The sequence below is a fragment of the Molothrus ater genome, chromosome 11 (genome assembly GCF_012460135.2).
Source record: "Molothrus ater isolate BHLD 08-10-18 breed brown headed cowbird chromosome 11, BPBGC_Mater_1.1, whole genome shotgun sequence".
Taxonomy (NCBI): Eukaryota; Metazoa; Chordata; class Aves; order Passeriformes; family Icteridae; genus Molothrus; species Molothrus ater.
Genome location: NC_050488.2, coordinates 9,891,045 through 9,914,636, shown reverse-complemented (window position 1 = coordinate 9,914,636; position 23,592 = coordinate 9,891,045). Strand labels below are relative to the sequence as shown.

At 38.0% G+C, this 23,592-nt stretch overlaps 1 protein-coding gene across 1 annotated transcript in view; it reads left to right on the top strand.

Moving 5' to 3' along the window:
• EEFSEC (eukaryotic elongation factor, selenocysteine-tRNA specific) overlaps positions 1 to 23,592 on the top strand; it is a 124,492-nt gene that overhangs the window by 26,763 nt on the left and 74,137 nt on the right. Inside the window, exons 2-4 of the mRNA XM_036391172.1 lie at positions 6,796 to 7,003; positions 9,187 to 9,283; positions 10,867 to 11,031. Of these exons, the coding sequence (XP_036247065.1) occupies positions 6,796 to 7,003; positions 9,187 to 9,283; positions 10,867 to 11,031 (470 nt within the window). The remainder of the gene's footprint in view (positions 1 to 6,795; positions 7,004 to 9,186; positions 9,284 to 10,866; positions 11,032 to 23,592) is intronic.

Here is a 23,592-nt window from a genome sequence, read left to right as displayed (position 1 = left end):
TTATGCTCTTCAGAACAATATGGCACACAGTTTCTTCTCCAGATGAAGTATAAGTATTCAAGGGGATTTTTGTGTGACATTCTTTCAAAAGAACCCTTTTATTTCTTATAAAAGGTTATCACCTACTACTTGTAGTTGAGTTGGACTCATGCTTACAAATAAATAACTGTAATAGATCTGTTATTTGGCATACAAGAAATGGACTTCTTCCAATTATGTATGCCCTTATGGCCACACTGCTTTCCCTTTCTAGCTCTCAGTTACAGACCAACCAGAGTGGCTGGTTTTCATCTGAAGAGAATTCATGCAATGACCTAATGCTTCTAATTTTAAGCTTTACTGTACATTCAGAAATGTTGTGGGTGATGCTTTCTATCTGATGTTACAAATGCTCTGGAGTTTGAAGCTGCACAGCTCCCTGTTTGTGCTCTGAGCTGCTTTGGAAGTGATGGTGGGATGCTTGAGCTCCATGAGTTCCTTCTCTTTTCAAAGTGTTTCCTAACAGGAGTTCTGTCAGTTTTGATCCACGATTTGCATTGCTTTACAGAAGGTTTCTTCATGTGTAATTCATGTTCCCCAGTTGAGTGCATGCCTCTCCCTACATCACACCTCCTATTTCTGTTTGAATTTTGGAGGATTCCATATCCTGTAAAACATCTTCCTTATTCATCACAGTGCCTCCCCTAAGGTAACTAGCAAAATCCTGTGTGACTTGTAACATCTCCCAGGGTGCAACTGTATATGAAAACAGGGAATAATTTAGTTGTTTCTGAATAAAGTTTCTTAACACAAAAAAAAGTGGGGGGAGGGGGCTGTGAAAGGGGAAGTTGGATACTCTGCATGATATAGACAATATTTCCTGAGACAGGAGATACTAACCTCAAAGAATTTAAAATAAAACATTGATTTAATTTTTTTCTTTTTTTTTTTGGAAGTGGAATAGCGGAGGTAAAAATGGTAGAATAGTTGGTCTTTTTATCCTGTGTGCAGATGAAATTGATTAAACCTTAAAAACTCGCCTCAGTCCACCCGGTTTATTAATTGAAGAATTTCCTCTTCCCCAGAATGGGAAGTGCACATTAAAACAGAGCTTTGCCCTTGAGTAGCAATGATACTTGAGAACGGTACATTTTCTACAATCCTATTTTCTCTTCTACACTAGAGGAAATCCTAACATGGTAAAAAGCATATTTAAAAAAAAAAAAGTATGTTTAAGGAAGTCCTCTTTCATTTCCTTGTAAAGCATGAAATCTAATTATAGCCCATGGCCCACAATTATTTTATTTTTACATTTCAAATTCCATTTTCTGCTTCCTTTTGCTGCCTGTGAACAAGAGTTGTACTGTTTGTGCAAAGTCAGCTAAAAAGATTACCACAAACAGGACAGGACACAGTAGCTTAAAGAAGGCACCACTCAGAATCTGGGCCTATGTTCCATATGTGACATGCAAAACGTCCCCTTTGTTCACACAGGGACCCCTCTTCTTCCCTCCACTCACCAGGTTTCACCTTTTGAAGCCAAGTCAGCTTTATATTGATGTATTATTGGGAATATAATGGAATACTTTAGTTATGCTTGCCAGAATAATACAGCTTAAATGCTCTCATATTCTTGATCTGCATTTGGTAAAGACAAGCCAATTGAGATTCTGCTTATTTATTGAAAATGCCTTTTGGGTGAGCTTTTCAGTAAGAAATTGGTAGCTAATTTAGTGCTTGGAGATTGTAACTAGATGGTTCTGAAAGTGGGCTCAGTGCATGTATAATAAAATAGTAATGCATTCTTGGAACTGATAAATTAATACATGAGGCTGAGGTGTTTGTTTGTTTGTCTTCCTAGATCTAATAATGTCATTTTTTTTTTCTAAATTAGTGTTAATATTATGTTTTGCTGTAGGGACACAGCTCAGTCTGGGAGTTCAGGTATAAAATTTATAAGCATGCAGCAGGCTGCACAAATGAAGGTGGTTTGAGTTCATGTACATGCAGAACTGCAACAGCCTCTGTGGTTGAGCTTGAAGGAGGTTTTTTATTTAATATGGAATGTTCTGCTCCAGAATAAAACATGGCAATTACAGTTCTTTACTGTTTTCCAAAATGCATCTGATATCTTGGCTACTCCCATGGTGTTTCCCTGTGAAACTGATATAAGAGCTGATTTTACTAATTGTGTGTGACACTAAACACATTTATGAGGAGTGAATTTGATGGAGGGGATGAAGGTCTGCAGCCTTGTTGCCTGGAACTCTGGGCAGGCTTTGTTTCCTATTTCGGCAATGGTTTGAAGATACATTAAACTAAATAATGCAAATACAGAGAATGCAGTGAATTTTCTCCAAAAGACTAAAAGTTGATCAATACATACTTTTAAAATGCATTCTATTCTTTTTCAGTGTACTCAGGCAGCAGCTGGTGAGTTCTTTCAGGATCCAAGAGTGAGAGCTAGCTAGGAATGATGTTGCAAGTGCACTTCAGGGAAGCTTGAGTTGCTTCCTTCTGCTCTTTGGAAATATGTCATAATCTCTGACATCTGTGATTCAACTCATCTCCTGAGTAAAGAGTAATAAATTACTTCCTTGATGACTTTATATAATCAGATACTCTTCAAATTCAGGAGCTAGCATGGGTTGTGTGTTCAAAGCAGTAGCTGGACCTTTTCTTTATCTTGCCTCTGAAGGTATTTTTCTTATTTTCTGAGTTTTGTGTTCCCTGTCACTTTTGTGATACAAATGAGTGCTGCTGCCTTCAGGTTTAGCTGGCACTTGCAGTCTTTGTGATGCTGTGCTGCTGGTCTTGTGTTTTTCCTGTATCTGGCTGTCATCCAGAATCTCTCACTTCATGTTTTATCTTCCTTGTTTGTTTTTCTTCACTCAGACTATCTACTTTATTTTTTCTGTGGTTTAGCTGCTTATCTTGGAAGTATAATGCCCATCTTTCTCCACCCCCTTGTGTTTTCTGATGACAACTTGTTTATTTCATTTGCTTTTTGCAAGGCTTCATCTGAGCTGTGTGTCATCACACAAAGGGTACTCCAATAATTGATCTTTCATTTCCAAGCAAAGTGAGAAATCACATGTCAGGATTTATCTTTTCAATGTTCTTGAACGTGTCTTTCATAGATGAAGTGGTAAATAAAAGGTTACACCCCTGTTTTCTCCGTAGAAGAAATAATTTGAGTATCTTAGTTTAACTTTTTCATTGATTCTATGTGACCTGCTTCAGTGCAGATAAAATGGTTTTGATTGCTGTGCTTCCTTGTATGCAGACCTGTCCTTTGCACGGGTCTCTGCTTTGTTCAAAGTAATTTCAAGCCATTTTCTTATTCTGAAGGTTTGAGGAATATTCAAATAATTCATAATCTCTTCCCTATTACTATTTTTAACTGTGTAGGCTCATATTCTGTCTCTTTTTTTGAGGAGTGCTTTTTTTTTTTGTCCTATGACTTCTTTCAGTTCTTCTGTTCCATTTTGTGCAAGACCTCATGGCTGACATTTTGTTATCAGATAGTGCAGGTGTGAGTAATATTTTCACTTTCTTTAACTCTTGTTATTGTTTTTGAGTCTCCACATAGTATACCTGCATTATTTTTATGTCCCAATTGAAAAATCTTTCCAAGTGAGGTTGTATTCATAAGAGTACTGATGTAGTACATCCTTGCTTCACTGTTACTTGTGAAATCTTACTCTGCTGCAGAAAATGATTCAGAAATACTGCTCCTTTTGTTGACTGAACTCTGATATGATAGTAAACTGATTCTTTACTAGGGATCATTTAAGTAGTAAATTTGAAATTAAACATTTTCTAAGTCTGCTATTACCATTTATATGTTATGAGAAGAAAATGGCATTGCATGAGGTGTTCCATGGGAGAAGGTTACAGTTTTGTCGTCTTGCCAACTTTCCTGATTTGAAATGTGACATTGGTGAATCCTAGTACACTTCTCTTGATGATTTTGTTTAGGTATTTAATGAACTTTATGCATGGCTGATGGGCAATTAAAGAAATGGGTTCTAGTATAAAACAAAATGTAAAACTATGTAGGAGAAGATGGGGGATTGAGAAGAAGGTGAATTGTCAAAGATGGTTTATTAAACAGCTCAGAAAGGAAAGTTGAGGAACCAAGTTTTAGCATTATTTTTTCACCTTGTAACTCAAGGGTCCTGTAAACCTGAGCACTCCTGCCTTGATGTGCATGAGTAAACACATACAAAACCTTATAAAACATCCTCATGCCTCAGTGAGAGGGCAGTTTGGGTGTTTCTGTCAGTGCTGTCCTGGTCTTTGCCTTGGCTCCATGATCCTGTGAAGGGCAGCAGCTTCCCACCCTGCTGTGTGCCTGTTGTGCCTTCTGTCCCATCTTGTGCCATCTCTTAGGAGCTGTGGCCGGTCAGTCCCCTGGGGCTTTAGAGGAGGCATAATAATTATGCTGACAGTGTTTGTGAACTTGTGTGTGCTGCTGCTCTCCTTGACTTGATTTTTTTGTCTGGAGTGTCATGGTACATCTTCTGGTGTTTCTGGAATTTTTCTGTGGAATGTAGTTATTTCTCTTTGTGCATCTTCTGTGAAGATGAGGCAATGCCACAAGGCAGACATTCTCAACCTTCTAGCAACTGGGTTGGTGATTTTTATGGCTCTTTTAAAGTGTTGCTAATAGATTCATAAATACAGCAATTGCAACCATTTGCTGTATAGCAAATGAATTTGAAGCAGTTGATTTGGAGTTTGAAGGTAAAGTGACTCCTTTTACTGAAACTACATATTACAGTTCAGTGCAGATTTTGTGTTCTTTTGGAGGGAAAGATACCACACTGTACATAATGCATCTTCTCAGCTGCCCTTTTCAAGGCCAGGTTTGGATCTGGTGGCTTTGGTTAGTTCTGGAGCGTGAGGATCACTGTGCTTTAGTAGTCACAGTCATGTTTGGTAAGGCTCAAGCTGCAGCATTGTTGTGTCACCAGAATGTCCATTTTATAGTATTAATAAAGAATTGGACTTGATGATTTGGTTTCTATTATTTATTCCCATTCCTTTTGAGGATATCAGCTGTGTAGAACAGTGTAATAAAAAATCTGTGTATCAGGTTTAAAACAGCCCTGCTGTATGCATTCACAAAACTGGGTCCATTCTGATTGTTAAGTGCTTTCTCCCACTCAAACTATTTTTATGCTGTTTGTTTCCCTTGGTTTCTGACCTTTAAGTCTGCACTTGGATGGTGTATAAAGTCTGAGCCTTTTGTACATTCTTGATGATGTTTGTGTTGAAATTTAAGCAAGCTCTAAATCACTACAATTCCCAAAACAATAAAAATGCAAACTACTTTTGAGGATATGAAGCCCATCTTTGGTTTGTCAGGGAGAGATATTTGAAATGATGGGTGAAAATTCTACAGGAGCACTGGAAATACCATAATTATCCAACTAGTGCTCTGAAGGTCTTAACATTCATTTTTACAAGATGAAAGGTCTGGTAGGTTGAAATGGTCATTTGTAGCCATAATTTTTTTTTTTTCTTGTAGCTCCCACCCACTCATTCACCCATGCACTTCAACCTCGAAATGATTTCCTATCCTGAGTTCATGGGAACTGGGAACAAGGGGAGCTGTTGTCATAGCCATTGTAAAAGCCTTAAAAGCAAAGAAAGGCAAGGAAAGGCTGGACAGCGTGGAGGAACAAGGAACAGTTGTATTGATTTCTTGTTCTTCTGATCTTAAGGCCAATATTAAAAGTACTTAAGAACTGGAATTTTACATGATTTCTAGCTTTTATCATCTTTCAAAATGTACTTTTTTTGGAATATGACTTTCTGGTACTTCAGCTTTATTATTTTTAACTTTATGTTTAAACTTTCTCAACACTTGAGTCTGTTGCACTTTTCTGTTTTAGTATTCAGAACATTTCAGTTACCTCATATGAAACAAGAAAATTCTGAATGTAATTAGTGGAAGGCCCAATGTTCATCAAATGCTTCCTTTGAAACTAATTTAAATCCATGAAATTCAGGTTGCTTCAATCAAAAGATTAAGGGTTCATGACAACAATACTTGGAAAAATAAAAATAATCATAGAGTGTTATAGGTGATGTCAGCCTAAAATTTAGGATCCTTTCCACGAAGAGATCTAGGAATCGGATCTGTTTCTGTGTTTTAAATTACTTGTTCAAGTTATGTGGATCTGAATTGGGAGTGAATGGCAATACACTTTTAAATTGCCTCTTCCTAACATTGAGAGATTCAAGAATTTCTTTAGACTTGGGATAAACCTGTCTGTGGTGGTGATCATGGTTTTCACTTTTATGAAATTTTGGGCTTGGAAAGAAAAATGGTGGGAAGCAGGTAGGGACTGAGGCTTGTGGATATTTTTATGGGGTACCTGGCTGGCTCTTGTTGGGGTTGCTCTGAGTGTGCATCTCCCTGCAGTGTTGCTGTGTGTTTCTTTGGCTGTGTTAGATTCTTGCTTGGCTGCTTATATTATAATTTTTAATTGAGGCAAATGTCATGCCTATGTTGCTACAAGCTTAATTTTCTTAGTATTTTTTTTAATGCAGTGATAACAGCCTTAGACTTGAACTATCACATTCTTCCCTCATTCTTATACTCAATGATAGCCTATAATAGCTTAAATTCCCAAGGTCTTAATTTCAAAAGAGCTGTGGAATTCAGTGCTTACTTTGACTTGTGTTTTGTTTGTCTTTCTGGGCATTTGTACATATGTTGACAATTTTAAATGGAAACTATTTGAGAAAATGATCCTTAATCTTTTTATGCTGTGGCAATACTGACTGTGAGTTCTCCTCCAGGTGCCCAGATTATCGATTTAATGATGCTTGTGATAGATGTGACAAAGGGGATGCAGACACAGTCAGCAGAGTGCTTGGTAATTGGGCAAATTGCCTGCCAGAAGATGGTGGTAGTCCTGAACAAAATAGATCTCCTTCCAGAGGGGAAGAGACAGAGTGCCATTGAGAAGATGACTAAGAAAATGCAGAAGACCTTGGAAAATACCAAGTAAGTGAACAGTAATACCAGCAGATAAGTTGTCACAAAATTTGTTTTGGCAGAAATACCAACATTTCTCTTCCAATGTGCTTCTAAACATGCTGGCACATCCAGCAAGAATGATGAGAAGAGAGTGAAAATATTTACAGAAACTCAGATGCAATTCCAAATTCACCTCTGCAAGTATCATGTGTAGAGAAATGTTTTCTTGTAATTAAGCTTTTAGATTTAAAGAGCTGCTTGGAGTTTGGATGAGATAATACAAAGCCAGAATATCCAGGTGAAGAACTGTTGGATGTGATTGCAGCACATCTTTGCTTTGCTCAGGGATATAAGGGGACATAACTGTCGGGTCACATTTTGAGTTGAAGAATCTAAGGAATAGGATTCAGAGTACAGAGGAGAGAGAACCAAAATTCAGTTTTGGCATCTGCAGTCTGCTTGATGGTGCTTTGAAAGCACTGCTGATCTGGGTGTGATTGCAAAGTGCCTGTCCTGTTGTATCTTGGGCATGTGGAGTTTCTTCACAGCTTTTTTCCCCACTTGACTTTGAATCTCCAAATGTGCGGTTTTAAAATGCTTTTCTATTCCTAAGCTATTCTTATTCTAATGGCAATTGTGGCTTTTTGGTTTTGTTTCTCTTTCAAATAGTTACTGTTGAAATACTTCCAAAATACACATAGGTGTGCATGTGGAATTCCATAGCAGTCAGCAAAGCTGAAGGCTGTTGCAGTTGTAGAGTAGATGTTGCCACCAATGCTGGGGAAATTATTGTAGTGTTGTCAGGAAATTGTATGGAAGGCAAAAAAAAAAAAAAAAGGCAGAGAGGTAACTGTTGTATATTTGCATAGTTTGATACTTGTGAATTTACGTAATCAAAACTCGGTTTTCTGTGAATTGATACCAAAACTAAAAGCAAACTGTCTCTATGAATGGAATTTCTATTTTTAAAGTATTTTTTTGCATATCAGCTTCTCTCTTTGTCCAACAGGATCTAAATTCTGCAGAGAGAAATTTGGTTTGATGGAGTAAGAGTTTCAGTAGGGCTGGATCATGTTTAGAAGTGCCTCCAAATGCACTACACAATTACTACACTTTGTTCTGGTGTATGGGAAGAGGAATAAAGCATTTAGTTATGTGTAAATTTCTGTTTATTGCAATACAGTGCTCTGAAATACTTTTGGAAATGTATTTTCATACAAGTTTTATGGTTAATCATGGGAATTTTCAGTGCATGTTTTTATTACCCTTTGTCCTTAGATGCCTCAGGCTTATGGTGTGTAAACAAAGAAAATACCTCATGTGCCTGGTTACAGCTGGGTCACTGAGTGAGCTCCCTTTCTAGAACTTAACATTTCTTTAGCAAACCACCATCTCTTCCCTCCTGTTTGGTCCCTTTTGTGAGAAGATCAGTGGGGGATGGATGTCAAGAGGATGGCCAAAATAATTAATTTTGGTCGGAATCTGTTGCATAAGGATTAGGTACCTAAGAGAGTCAGTCACTTTTTGGTGTAATTACTGATTACACTAGTTTGCATTTTAAGGAGCAAAGTTAAGTCTGCTGACTGAATATGTAAAAAAAAAAAAAGAAAATCTGCTGTAAGTTAAGGACTTGAAGAACAAAACTGATTGTAGGATAAAAGGTGAACTGAGGTCAGCAGGCTGTACTGCTCCTCTCTGAACCTTTGCGTGTTTGAGTTTTGTGAGTTTTGCAGACTTTGATTTCAGTAGCTTTAGATCTTTCTGTTTTCTGCAGATGTTGCAGACTCAGGTAGGCATCATGAGGCATCTTGCATTTGGCTCTGGTTTTGAAGGTTATGACTTTAGAATTTTAATTGTTTATTGAAAGTTTAAAAAATGCTGATCTCCAATTAAAGTGACTTTGGATGCAAACCACTGCATTAAGACCGGGTAACAGCAGATGTTTGCTTCTGAAATAAACTGAATCTTGCATTTGATGTCACAGCATTGAATCAGTAGCTAATGTGCAACAGGACTGAAGCTTTCATAGTGAGGTCCAGTAGTGCTGATCTGCTGGCAATTTAGGAAGAAATTGTCTGTCACAATGGGAGAAGAGCAGATGAATTGGAATTTTAGAGAGTTTCCTAGCCTTCAGATGAGCCTGGAAGTTCTCTATATTGACATGTGTAGGAGATCTGTGATCTGATGGTGAAAGTCTTTGTCTCTTTCAGATTCTCTGGTTGTCCTATTGTTGCTGTTGCAGCAAAGCCTGGTGGACCCGAAGCCCCAGAGTCTGAGAATCCACAGGGTATTTCTGAATTAATTGAGGTACTCACTGAAGAACATAATAATAACATGAAAATATCCATTCTCAGATGTTCCAAACCCTTAGTTACATGGCATGATGTTTATACTGTGAAAGGCAGGACACCTAAAGTAACTGAGAACAGTTTGTAGCTTGCAATAGACTTGCCACCCTTTCTGTCATTAGTTTAGGGAGAGGAACATCTTTGCCCTGGAGGATGCCACTGCTATTTAAGATAGCAGAAAAAAGTCTCAAAACAAAGGCATCATTCTTTGAAGACTAGTCAAATTCTGATTTGGATGCTGCCAGGTTAAAAGTACTTAAAAATTGCTGAAGTTAAGGTGCAGCATCATCATCAAAAATCTAGGGATGCCTGGCCCTGGGCAGCCAGGCTTGTATAAAGGCAGGATATTCCACAAGGCTGCTGAGCACTGAATGCTGCATCACCTGCCAGGCTGTGTGAGGCAGGATGGGCACAGGGATGGAAGGTAGTGTGTCTTAGACCAGACTTAGCCAGGACCAATCTACCCCCAGCAGTTTCTAAAGATGAGGAGATATGCAAGTACTTAATTCTGCCTTTATCTGGCTCCTGTTAGATTTACTGGGATGTTCTCCAGGGTTAAAACATTTGAAGGAAACTCTCATTGGAGCTGTTTCATCAACTGAAACCTAATATTAGATGAGCTGGCAAATGCTGTGTGAGCCCTGCCATTAAACTTGGAGCTATTATCCCTTCTGTCCTTCCTAAGAGACTCTCCATTGTTCTGCCATTACAACCTGGGCTTGGGCTGCAGCTTTTGACCTTAAAAACAGATGTTAAAGGCAGTACCAATTGTATATGCAGGTGATGTAACAGAGAGAGGTATCAAAAGTGATTTGAGACAGGAGTGAACCAGTTCCTTTGAAGCATTATTGAGTACTTTAGTTCCTTTCTATAATAAAAATCTTTTGTCTGATAACATATTTTAAGTAATATAGTATTTGTCAACAAAAGAAATGTTAAACTCAGAATTTCTCTAGAAAATGGTACTTACATAGTTTTTCTGAATGGATTGATCCTTCAAGAAGCACTAACAAAAATATGAAGGGGAAGTTGAATTTGAAAACTTAACCCAGTATTACAGTTTTTCTGGGAGGGAGACAGAAATGGGCTTTATGGGGCACTAATATCTGTACATAAGTTCATTTTCACAAAATCCAAAAAAGCTGAAGTAGCAAAATGCTCTGTAAAATTGTGCTTTTGGGAGAGGAAGGAAAAAGGGGGAGATGACACATGTACAGTTTTTTTTCCTCTTTGCTTTGCTGCAGTGTTTATATTGAGTTTGGCAGCAACTTTATAGCCAGTGAGGTTTTGCTAACCAAGCTAAATGTGCAGCACCAAATCTTTCTAAGGCAGAAAATCAAACTGTTCCTGCTGCTAAGTGTGCACCTCCCCTATGGCACACACAGTTAATTTGACATTGGTGAGTTCTAAGCTCATTGGGAGATGCCTGAAATCAGTAAAATTGCAAGCTTGTTCAATCAATCATCCGCTTGCCTGCCTTCTGCTGTGTTGCTGTCATGACTTTTCACCCAGGCATGGTGCTGCTTTTATCTTTTTTTTCAGGTCTTGAAGTCTCAGGCTTACCTGCCATCAAGAGACCCCTCAGGACACTTCCTTATGGCAGTCGACCACTGTTTCTCTATCAAGGGTCAAGGCACAGTGATGACAGGGACTATTCTCTCTGGCTCTGTTAGCCTTGGTGACAATGTGGAGATTCCTGCCCTGAAGGTGAGTCTCTCATTTTCATTCCCCTGGTTTTCCTGATAGAAAGAAACACTCAACAAAGAAGAGAGTGTTCTCATCTAATCTGAAATTACTGAATTATTTTCAATTTTTATTTTTGTACTCTATTATAACCCAGATTATAACAGTAAGAGGCATAGTGATTTTTAAATAAGGCAGTCAGTAAAGTTAGCTGCTCAATAATTTAGTTGGATGAAGAGAAGACTGATCTAGATAGCATGTTAGACTTTCAAATTCAGAGGAGCAAAGTGGGCATGTTTCCAAGCTGGGATGCACCCAAGGACTGAACAAGGTTTGAGGGAGGTTACTCTCATTTGAGATATGCTGCAGTGAGAAGGTCTACAAAAGATTCCATGTGGGTAGGCTTCCAGAAATGTCTGAAAGCAAAGGTAATGACAAGAAGAGGGCATTGAAATGCTTGATGCACATTCTCTTTGTTTGCTGAGGCTTTAATTTGTGTCAGCATGTTCTGAGAGAACTGCTGGGATGCAGGAGGTGGCTTGCTGCTATTGGGCTCTTCAGAGAGCCAGTAGAAAGTCAAAGAGACCTTCCAATGGCCTTTGAGCTGCTCAACTGTTGTTACTATTTCATTTCCTTAAAATATATTAATCTTTTAAAAGAAAACAAAGTGACTTTCTGCTTGGAACATGTGAAATCTATTTCACAGGTGCTGATTATCACTGCTTTGATTTTCCCCTTAATATTAATTGCCCAAAATGAATTAAGACTTGAGGAGTATTTTGCAGCTGCCACTTAAAAGTGGACTGAGCGGATTACATTCTGTGAGCAGGCAAGTTCTGGCCTAACAAGCCTGGATGGGACTCTTTTGGTGCTGTCAGTATTATCTTCAAGTCATTTTACTATAAGACCCTTACTATTTCATTGAGTGAGCATGCTGTTTTATAATTTTTCACTGTACTGTTTGGACAAGTGAAGGACTACATCAAGCATTTTGATTCCACCTGAGGTATTTGGCTGGTAGTGGACAATTCATTTCTGGCTAGCCTCTTCAGTGATACCTGTGGCTATCTAGTTCATATCCTATTGTCCTTTGCATAGAAGGGATTTGTACCGTACATACTCTGACATTTCTGCTTCCCCAGCTGAGTTATTCACTGCCCATATTCTTATTTACAGTGTGCAGCCTATTTTGGGAGCCATGCTTTCAATTCCTGCATGGAGTATGCTTGCTGGGATTGTAGCTCTAGCTTCAGCCTCTCCTGGTTTCCACTTGGCAGCGTTCTTTCCTTTGCTGTTGTGTCCTGTTCTCAGTCCTGGGCCTGCCTGGGCTTGGGGTCCAAAGAGGGACAAGTAGTCAGGAGTGCAAGGAGATGGAGATGGCTCCTGCCCAAACAGGGCCTTGTGTAGCGAGTTCACTGCTTTCTTTTTGGCATAGCATTTGCCAAACTTCCTGTCATTTTGTGCTCCAGGAGATGGGGGAGACAGGGCAGAATAATTATTTCTTGCAAAGAAAGAATGCATCGCTAGATTATATCTGGAAATGACTATTCTGCTTTTCATCTGTAGTCCAAGAATGTTTTGAAGAAATGTGTTTAGAACTAAATCGCTTTTTAAGAATCCATATGAAGGAAGAAATGACAAAAATGTAGTAAATAACTTGTGAATTGGTGTTTAAAAGTGGAAATAGACTTTGTATGTTTTCCAACAGTGGAAAAGACTTTGTGTGACTTTTTTTAGTGGGCTTTCTTCCCAGGTGACTGGGAGAGTAGTCACTGAGGTGACAGACAACTTAGCAGATGAATATGTCATTTGCAAAGACAAGCCAGGTCATTTGGCTCTTATGGCATTAACTACTTCCCTCAAAGTTTTAGTTATTTTTCCAGTTGCTGTTAATGAATGTAACCTTCCCCTGCTGCGTGTGAAATGGGAGATGTGTCCATGCCTCGGGATGATAATAGTGTTGGGCAGAGTTCAGTATTTTGGCACTAGCAACTTGTGGGCATTCACCTTGATGTTGCACAGGTATGGAAAGCAAGGCACAGTAAAAGGAAGCAATGTTTGTAAGTTTGAGCTGTGTGTTGTACTTACCCCTGCCAGCATCATGCAGAGCTGGGTTAGGATACCTATAAAAGGTCAAACCTTTCTCAGGCGTACAAGGTAACGCAGGAAGCACATTTCACAACACATTGTGGTTTATGACTCTCTCTGACCTTTTTTTGCCCTGACCCAATGGTAACTGAGATTGACAGCTGGTACATTTAGGGACGTTACAAACTAGCTGCTTTTTTTAAATTTGAAGAACCCTCTCACCAAATGAAGTGGCATCACCTTCCAGTTCTACTAATGGACTTCGACATCTTTGACCGCTTGAACCTGCACAAAGGAGGGACACAGCAATTAAAAATAAACAGTGACATTCTCAAATGCCAATGCTGGCTCTGATTGAGGCTGAGAGCACCAGCAGTGCATGGATTCCTTTATGCTTTGCCTATGTAAATTGCCATCTGGGGTTGATTATCCATATAGCAAAAAGAAAAATTATATATATGTGTTTGGCAAAAAGCTTTGACACAGCAAACAGTTCACTATCCAATTGAGTTAGTACTATTTGCTCCTTAGCACTTGAAATCCACCTTGAAGAGCATGAACCTAGGATTTCTGCAGCAAAAACATAGTGTTGGCAGAATTCTGAATGTCATTTAAGATTATTTCAGTGGTCTTTCAATCTCTATAGTCTTTGAGTTTATAAACTGCAACAACTTGTGGCACTTCTATTTCTGCTTTATAAAAGTTACAGGAATTTGAATAATAATGATTTTTTGCAATTTAGTTTTGTTTTCATTTTACTGATATCTAAAGTGTATGTTGTTTAGAGATTTCAGTTTAAATGAGGATGAATGTCAAACTCCAGTGCTGCTGGGTCTTTTTATAGCACACTTAACTGAAAAAGAAAAGTGTTTTCATTTCACTGGGGGAAAGGTACCTTTTGCCTTCCTTATCCAGGTGAGAAAGATTGTAGAAAAGGTCAAGTCTGAATTGGGTGAGGAGGCAGAGAGAGATGTACACAGCTCATGGATCTGGTTATCCTGGAAGTGTGCACTAAGCATTGCCTTACTGAGATCAGGGCTGTGGGTATACAAGACCCAGAGCACACATGTGGCAGCCCAATATGAAGTGGCTCTATTTCAGGAATTGTAAGAAGTAGAAACTTTTCTCTTTGTCTTATAGTCAGGTTCCTGTTTATCCTGTTTAATGAATTGCTAACAAATGCTGGAGCAGATTGATGCAAGCTGAGTGGCTGGTGGAGGTAAATAACTGACTTGGACCCTCGGTAAAATCCAGTGCTGCCAATTTTTACTGTGTATGTGTCAGAAGTTGTGAGTGTCTTGAATGCTGAGTAGCTGTGTTCCTGCTGAGTGGTTACATTCATGTTTGTCTCTAGGTGATCATGTGGGGATTCTCACTCTGCTGAATATGAATGGCATATCTGGTGTTGTGTTGTAAAAAGTTGTCTCTTGTGTAATAAAGCTCATTAAAAGGAAAGAGAAATATTCTTACCAGTTCCAACCTTGACCATCCTGGAGGTTGGTAGTAGCCAATTGCCATTTTTAGTGTGGAGCATCTCAGTCTCAAAAGTTGCAAGCACACTTATGAAATGCTCCCCTCCTGTTGGAGAGCAGTTATACAGATTGTTTCTGTACTCAGGTGAACTTTCACAAGCTCATGTGAGACTTAGATATGAAAAATGTGAGGAACTTGCTTCTGTTTATCTCATCAAGCTTCCTAGTAAATGAGAGTGTTTAATCCAGTAGTGATTCTGTCTTGGCAAGAGCCTATTTACTGTCAAATTATACTGACTTTATGAACTTTAGAGAAGCATAGTTTTGCATGATACTGAGAAGCTTCATGGCTTCATATACTTTCGCCATATGAAGAGAGATGTTTCCTCCTAAGCTTTTTTTGTTGGCTAGATAACCTTGGTCTGCATTTTGGCAAACGTTCTGTAGCTTTTATGACTTATACAACAAAAAAATTCCCCACTGTCTGATAGAATAACTCAAATAGTATTTGCAAGGCTATTTCCTTCAAACCATTGTAGCTGGTAAAATGTAACAGAGATCTACTTTTGTCCACATAAGTACCTCCATCTGTTTGATGTCCCAGGACCTCTGATTAGTGAGCTTTAGTATGTGTATACATGTAGTAAGAACTAATTTTAGTTTATTTAAGGACTTTTGCACAATCAGAGTTGCACAGTTAAGCCTTGTCAGAGGACAGTTAAGTCTCAGAAAATAAACTTGGATCAAACTCCACTGAATTGGATCACAAAGATATTTGTATGTGGACTTTCATAGTGCAGTCTTAAAGAAGTTTTTGCTTTTACCATTTTGAGCACTTTGGACCTCCAAATATTCCCTTTCCGAATTGCAGTCAATGTTGATTGCTTTTAGCACTCCAGATGGAGAGAAACCTTGCTGTATATTCTGAGACTGTGTCTGAATACTGTTTCTACATCTCTTTCTTCTTGTGCTGCTTGGGTTTTTCTTGCTCAATACTGATATAAACACCCTTTCAAATGCAACAAGTCCTCTACTGGTGGGGAATTTTGCTTGCCTTGAACATTTTCTTTTCATTTGAGTGCTGTGAAGAAGGGCAGTTCAGAGAATTGAGTTGAGAAAGAATCACCTAAATGTAGCTGGTAAATTGTGAAAAGGTATTTTTGGTGCATATTAAAAGATGTGGATGCAAAAATGCAAGAACCTTAAATCCTAAAGCAATAAATTAAAGGTAGAAGCATAATGTTTTACATGGGGTTTAATTCAGGACAAGAGTGAATCTTTATTTTTATTTGCCTGCTGCTTCTAAAACATGGATTATGGTTTTTTGGAGATTTTCTTCTTTTCTAGAAAACATCAGTGTGAATCCTACTGGTTTTGCATCTGCTGTGGCATTACTTAAAAGCAAAATATGCAGGATTTGGCTTATACTGGAAAGTACTCTGCTTTGAGCGTTTAGGATATTATCAGTTGTTTTGGAAGAACAAAATTGCTCTGCACAGTTCTTTGTGGTTAAGTAGAGGATGAAAGATCTGATCCTGTGCCTGTGGAATGAAATTTAGATCTGGCAATAAAAACTTCTCAAATCTTTTTGGCTCAATCTCTTAAGAGAATAAGAGTAGCAGATGCTGAGTTCTTTCTGAAGATCAGTTCCCTCATTTTCAAGCATGGTTTTGTAACTTTTTACTGTGTGGTTTGTTTGGTTTTCTTTTCTTATTTCTGTTTTAGTTCACATTTTTAAAAAAACCCAAACCAACACCAAGCCCTCAAAAAAAAAAAAAAGCCAACAAAACCTAAAGACTGTGAAGCACAAAATCCATTTTAAGTTTGTATTAAAAAGCCATACAAAATTGTGGTTAACTTTAGACCTTTAAACTTACAAAAAAAGCCCTCAGGAATAAAAACGTTCAGCAAGAGATTTGTATGTTGCTATTCATTCTCTACCTGTTACTGAAGTACAATGTTTAGTTCAAAACACTTGCAATTTTTTATTGAGTATCATGTAGGCACAGTAAAATGAGGGAGCAAGATAAAGGACTTTGTGCATTAAGGTTTGTTTTATTCAGGACCAGGGATAATGCATAATAGATATATGTTGTGGGGCTTTTAATTTTTTTCTCCTTGGTCTGAGCAGAAGGGAAGGAAGCCAGGGGAGAGCAGCCAACCTGAGCAGTGCTAATCCAAACCATACACTGTATTTCTGGAGCTTGTGTGTCTAATGTGATCTCTGTAGGCAGAAAAGTGGCCTAGTCAGTGCTGGCCAATTAACTCTTCAAATACTGAAATTCTTCTGCAGCTTTTCTTGGAGGTCTGGGTGTACCCTGTGCTCCCTGCCAGATAGAGACAGTTGGGTACAAGATTGGGTAATTTTTCTCATCCATTAGAAGGCAAAGCATATGAGTTTCTTCCTGCAGTGAATCTGAAAAGGAAGAGATTTGTAACTTCTGTGTTGCTTCTGTCTATTTAAATAATCTTAAAATGTCTGTTGAGATCAAGGCTCCACGTGCACATGCAGCATTGCTGGAAACAGTATTGCTCTCCAAGGTAGAATTAGCTTCTGCAGCATTTCCATGGCATTGCTTACTTGTGCAGGGTAACTGCAGTGATTATTGGTATTGGTTAATGCATAAGATTAATTTGGAGTGTGTTATTTTGTGCCATTTCCATGCAGATAATTTTGCCTTAATAGTTAGCTAGTGCAGAGAGCTGTTACTGTCTAAGAACTGGTACACTCTTTAGTGGGGCTAAAAGTGAAAAAATAATGCAAGATGATCTTGACTCTAAGTAGAAGAAAATACTGCGTGATATGAATGTCATAATTTTATTTGATATGATGACTGATTTTCTTAGGTAAGTCAAGGTTTCAGTAAACATTTTGTCCCATGAGAACTGCTAGAAAAGCTGAAGAAAGTTGTGACAGAAATAAAAGGTGGGAAAGAAACTGAGCTGAAGAAGAAGGAGCCATTGTACTGACAGGAAAATGATCCAGGCAGAGTTGTTCTGAGGTTGGTCTTGGCACTGAAGTGTGGTAGTTCCACTGGTGACTGCAGGTGCTGCCCCATGTAGGAGTTCTCCCCACTCATTTGCCTCTTTAGTGTCTCTTTGATCTCCTGGAGACTGCTGGCAGATGTGATGTCCATGTGTAGTCTCTCATGCTCAGTATTCAGTAGGTCTTTTGGAATTACTAACATACTGGGTTGCAGGATCTGATGGTAAATCCCAGTGCACAAATGTGCCACAAATGGAGAAATGGGTTTTGTTCATGCTACATGAGTGAGCAGTTTGGCTTTTATGTAGCAACACACAAAGATGAACAAATATGCAGGTTTGTTACTCCAAAATGAGGTTGAAAGGAAAACAAACCATTTAATGAGCTACTCCTGACATCTAGATTTTTTTGTATTGTCTCAACTTCCTGTGTCTGCTTACTCTACTTTTTCTCCTGCCTGTGCTTTTTTGTCCATTTCTAGCTTCCTTTCCAGTCTCAGAGTTTGCTCTTCAAAGTGATTGGTCTTTTCTACTTACACCATAGATTGAAGAAACTTTTTTCTTCTTGCATTTTCCCATCTACTGTTGCAATTTTGAGCTGTGACTGGGATGCAGCTGAACAAAAAGGCACATGTTGTCCTGGGACTTAGTAGGTAACATCTTTCCTGTTGAAGCACTGCAGCTCTAGGGCTCAAGTGTTGTGTTCTTGGCTTTGTGTACCCTGGGGTTCAAGATCAGTTTGGAACTATGTTAATGGGCATTGCTGTAGTAGTCACAAGTTTCATCCAAATGCCTTTTTGTTTAACTTTAGGGTAACTCCTTAAAGCAAAGGATGGCTGGATTGTGTTTGCATAACTTGTTTGCTTAAGCATTGCTGCTGCCAGGTCATTAACTTTATTTTTATTTCTTTTAATTTATCAGGTAGAATTGTTCTAATTTATCAGAATTGTTTTAATTTATCTAGAATTGTTTTAATTTATCAGGTAGAATAGTGCAGTTTAATGGAAAGCAGACCCACATGCACGTCCACAAACAGTTGGAGCAGGAATCTTAGTGGGATGCTTGAATAGTAATTGGGAAGGTAACCTCCTGTATGGTGCACTCAGCCTTCACATGGCATTGCTGCTGGGAATTTAACTTTATTAGAAGGCTTAGTTAGGGCAGAGAGGAGCTCTCATGTTTTAAATATTCAAATTCAAGTGCTGGAGGCTCTGGCAAAATTTCAGTAATCAGAATGAAGGGAGGGAATGTCTCTCTTCTTCCTTGGTCATCCATACACAGTACAATTCCTCATTTGATGAGGCTTTTTAGAAGCAGAACAGCTCAGCAAGTGCCACATTAACTGAGCTGTGGTCTGTAAGTTATAAAGTTCTGCTCAGTTCTAGCCACTGGCAAAGAAAGGATCTGAATATTGAAAACATTGCTTAACTAATGCTGCTGAAAATAAATATGACCCAGAGACAGAAGAAAATGGATTGGTGCATAACTGCTCAGAAATCTGTATTTACTCTATTACCAGAGTACTTTCTTGAAGTATTGCTGTAACACCATAGGAAGTCCTCTGGATTTCATGCCTTGTACTGTGTGTTTCTGAGAGGGCTTCACTTAGAGAACTCTCTAGATTTTATTCTCTGATACTGCCATGAAAATTATGTGAGAATTTACTTTGCTCTTTAAGTGTTTATTCAGCTCATCACCTGAATCTGTCATCATATGCCTGTGACAATAACATGTATTGCTGAAACTAAATGTGAGATGCATCTTTTTACTAAAATATTCCCATCACTTCATGTTATAATAGGTGGTGCAGCTTGAATAGGAAAAGTTAATGCCAGAGAGAGCCAATATTTACAGTATCAGCTGGAATGCTATAATTAGTTTAGCCGCCCAGATAGTGCTGTGATGAACATGATATGAATGCCTAGATACAGATTTCCATTTGCAACTGTCTGAAATGAAAGCTGCAAACTCCCAGGCTCTTCATGGGAGTAAAGATTGGCTTCAAAGCATATGACATAAAATTGGCTTCTCTTTCTTTCTCCTCTAATGAATAAATAATCAAAAATAAACATTTCACACTTTAGAAATAGCAAGGAAAGCTCAAATAGCCTTTTAAAGAGTCTCTTTAGCTAATAGATTTTTAAGTACTAAAATTGTAGACTTAAAAACTGTCAGGTCTTTGTGAAAGATTTACTAGTCGAGCTGTTCCTCTCTAGGCAACCTGTATTTGAGATATATTCCCTCAATATATGTCTGTAGGGTATGTCATAGGTTCTGCAGAAGAATAGCAGAGGTGGCCTTAATCCTTGTGCAGTTTAGGTGGCAGAAATCAGCCATGAGAACAGATTAACTCATGGAAATAAATAACCCCAGTGTATATATACAGCTGTCAAGGTTTTTTCTTCAGCAGAAAGGGGATAGAGGTATGGAAAACAAGTTAGAAATTGTTTGTCATGTAAGTTTTGTGTGGGGCTTCAGAATGTCTAGAAGTTTTTCTGCTCTTTCTTGGTATTCATTTAACTTATTTGCTTTTGTTTTCTTCATTTCAATAACTGTCTTGTAATTGCTTTTTCTTAATATTAATTATGTGATGAATTTCAATAGACTATTATGCTAAGTGTCCCTAGAGGAGGTTTTTGTCTGATGTGCAATATCTAGTACATAGGACTGCAAAAATTTAAATGGTAGCTTAAGAAGAAAATATGTACTGTTATGAATAAGTTCATTTTTGAAATATGGGTATTATTCATGAGGTATTTTCTTGCCTAATTGAAGATGTCAGTCCTGCTGGTGGAGATTAGCTGACAACAATTTAAAGTCTTGAGGGAGTGAGGAATATGCAGGTATACCACAAACACTCAAAACAAAACCACAGTAAAAAAGGGAAGCTTGAAAGTATGTATTTTTACTAAAGGATTAGAATAAGTGTTCAATACATAAAATAAATGTCCAGTTTGGCCTTGAGTCAGCGCAGAGCAACACCAGTTGGTTTTGTCTAAATGCAGATCTTTGTAAAATAAAATCAAATACAACAGCGAATCCCACTGTGAACTATTTTGCATTTGGTTTTGGGAGAGAGTTGGAGTCAAGTGGTGATTGAACAAGAGTAATGTTTTGTATAACATGTGTTTCTGTTTCAAATGTTCCTCTTCTGTTGCTGGCATGATGTTCTTGTTTGGGGAAAAGCAGTCGTGTGTACAAAGTGCATTAAAGTGGCAAGGACCCTGATATTAATGCTTCTTTCCAGCCTTGTCAAGGGCTGCTCTGTTGTTGGGGTCTAGAGGAGGTTATTAGATATCTTCACCCCAAGGTAGGTCTTTAATCTCTTAAAGGGTGGAGGTGGAGAAAGTTCTCAAAAATAGGGATACAGAGTGAGGCCCCAGCTTGTTCTGAGCCCTCTGGTGAGTCTGAGCTGTTACCTAAGATTGAGGTTCAGCATCATTTATTCTGGTGTGTTAATATTTTTTGGGCATGTATTTCCCTAAGTAGTAGCAAAATGGTGGAAAATTCCTGGGTTAGAAATCTCAGTGTCTGCTTTTCTTTCTTGCAGAAAGCACTAACAGATCAGTCAAAAGTTCTAAAATACAATTGTGGTCAAACACTTTTTCATTCTACAAATGTTTTTGGTTTTTTTTCCAGGTCTTTCCTTTACTTGTCTTTGCTTTGTTTTCATCTTCACTTTTCCTGCCTACTCACCCTTTCTGTGGAAGTTGTTGAACTTCCATTTTTAAATCAGCTTTCCAGATGTGTGATCTGTGCAGGTAGCACATCCCTGCTTGTCAGAACTGAGATCACAGGCTCTGCCTGCACTTCTGGAGAGGTCCTTGGAGATTTTAAAGTCTTTGTGGCAGGGGGGAATTTTTTCACAACTTGAGATTTACTGTTGGGAATAGAGAGAATGGGGTTAATAAGAGTAAGGAGAACATTTTTAGGGAAGGCAATTGTGGCTTCATCTGCCTCCACCTCTGTAAAACGTGTATGCTGAACTAATTTGTGGGATTACTAGAAACATTGAGGTGCTTTTTCTTAAAGGGATGTTTTTGGTAGGAAATGAAGCAATATTTTTGGAAAAATGACAGTAATTCTCTAGTAAAAACAGACAAATAAGAATGTGAAGGTAAGGGTTCTATTCAGTTGGTTTGTGGGTTTTTGTGGTTTTTGGTTTTCTTTTTTGTTTGTGAATTTTTGTTTTTTTAATTTTCAGGAACATGGAGGTTTTGGTTTTTTTGTTTTGTTTATTTAAATAAGGGTGGTTCTAATTCTTGTCTGAGGGTTTCATGTGTTCAGTATTGGCAAGATGCTTTGAAGGTGCATATATGGGGAAAGAGGCAAAGAAGTTTTTACGTCAGATTTAAATGGAGTAGGGGAGAAAGAAAAGTTAATGCTCAGGCATAGTTTTGTGGTTATAGTGTGACTCACAAGAAAGACTTAGTCCATGTGACACATACATTACAAACAGTTGTAAAAACATGCCTTTAGATATCCAGAATGAGGAGTGGGCTGAGTTAATGTTATTCTGAATCCATAACATTCACGTTTTCTGGCACAGTGAGAGTAATGCTGCAAATCAAATGTTGTATTACTGCTTTTGCTTTTACATCACTTTGTTGTCCCTGATGGACAATGTCCTTTCTGATCAGCTAGAAATGAAGTTTTAAGCCTGCCTTTCATTTTTTCCATGCCATCTAGTGATGCTGACACTAGGGCTTTTTATCTGAGTCAGGATTTAGATACACTTCAACAGGGAACTCACTGATGTGATTTAAATTTTTGTAGTTACGTGAACTGCTTTAAAGTACATGCTGATTTTCTTGCTGTTTTCCTACATACGAAGAATCAAATTTTCAAGTTAGAGTTATGTTTAAATGTGATTATATGTTAAGTTTTCTTTAATGTCTCCCTCAGTCTCAGTTGTGTGGTGGTAATTTTCCGCAGTGTATTTACATAAATATCATTTTAAACCTATTGGAGCCATACCTATATCTGGGCATGTAGAAATGGGTCTTGTATCTTCCTAATGTTTTGTAGGTCATTAACATTCATTGGTAATCTTTGTTCAGAATTTGGATTCCTGTGTTTTAAGTTTTTGAAAATAGTAGATTTCTTAGGTTCAGTCTTGGATCTAAAGGTGACATTATAAACATTTAACAGTTTTAAAAGAAACTTTTTGGAAACTACAGTATCTGTGACATGTGCTATATGTAAGAGGGATTTTTATATTTTTATTTCAGAAGAGTTGTTTGGTTTTTTTCCTAGAAAGCTATGAAAATGAGCCGTTTTTGTGATAAAGATTGAGCTTTAGGATCTGTTTCAGATTCTGTTTAATCTTAGCTTTAACAAAGTTAAGATTTCATTCTGTGTTTAAATCCCCTTGCTAACATAATTTATTCCATCTATTTTTTTTACCTGTGTTTGTAAGTCAGCTACTAAGACTCCAATAGGTTGATAAAGAAACTAAGAACAGCATGTGAAAAGAAAAAATCTTCTCCATATGCAGCAATTGCAACAAGTGGGATTTGGTTTGAGAGGCTGAATGTATCTCTTACACCGATAGTAGCAGGAAAGTTTTAGAGTGCACAGAGATGTCACGGCAGGTCTTGGAAGTTGAGTGTGTAGGGGGTTTTTGTTTTTTGTGGGGGTGGTCGTGAGAGTGGTTGTTAGATTTTTCTAATGCTGATACTGAAAGTTCAAGTCACAAAGGAAAACAAATTCCCAGAGATGCCGATTATCCCAGTTACCACTCAAATAATTCGCAGCCATGAGAGCTCAGTGTTAATATAAAGCAGACTGCTGTGATTTAATAATGGATTTAGTTGTTTAATTGTAAAAAAGGCCAATGAAGCATCATAAATGTGTTTTTTTGGGGGATTAAGATTTTCCCCCTGTTACATTTAAAGAGCATATTAGATGCAATTTCTCATATGCAGTTTTTCATGTGGCAGTTCTACCTAGATTGAGTTTGTAGTGCTCTGATAATGATCAGAATTCTGCAATAATGAAAAATAAATCAGAGTTGGAACAGGCAAATATGTGTGCTTTT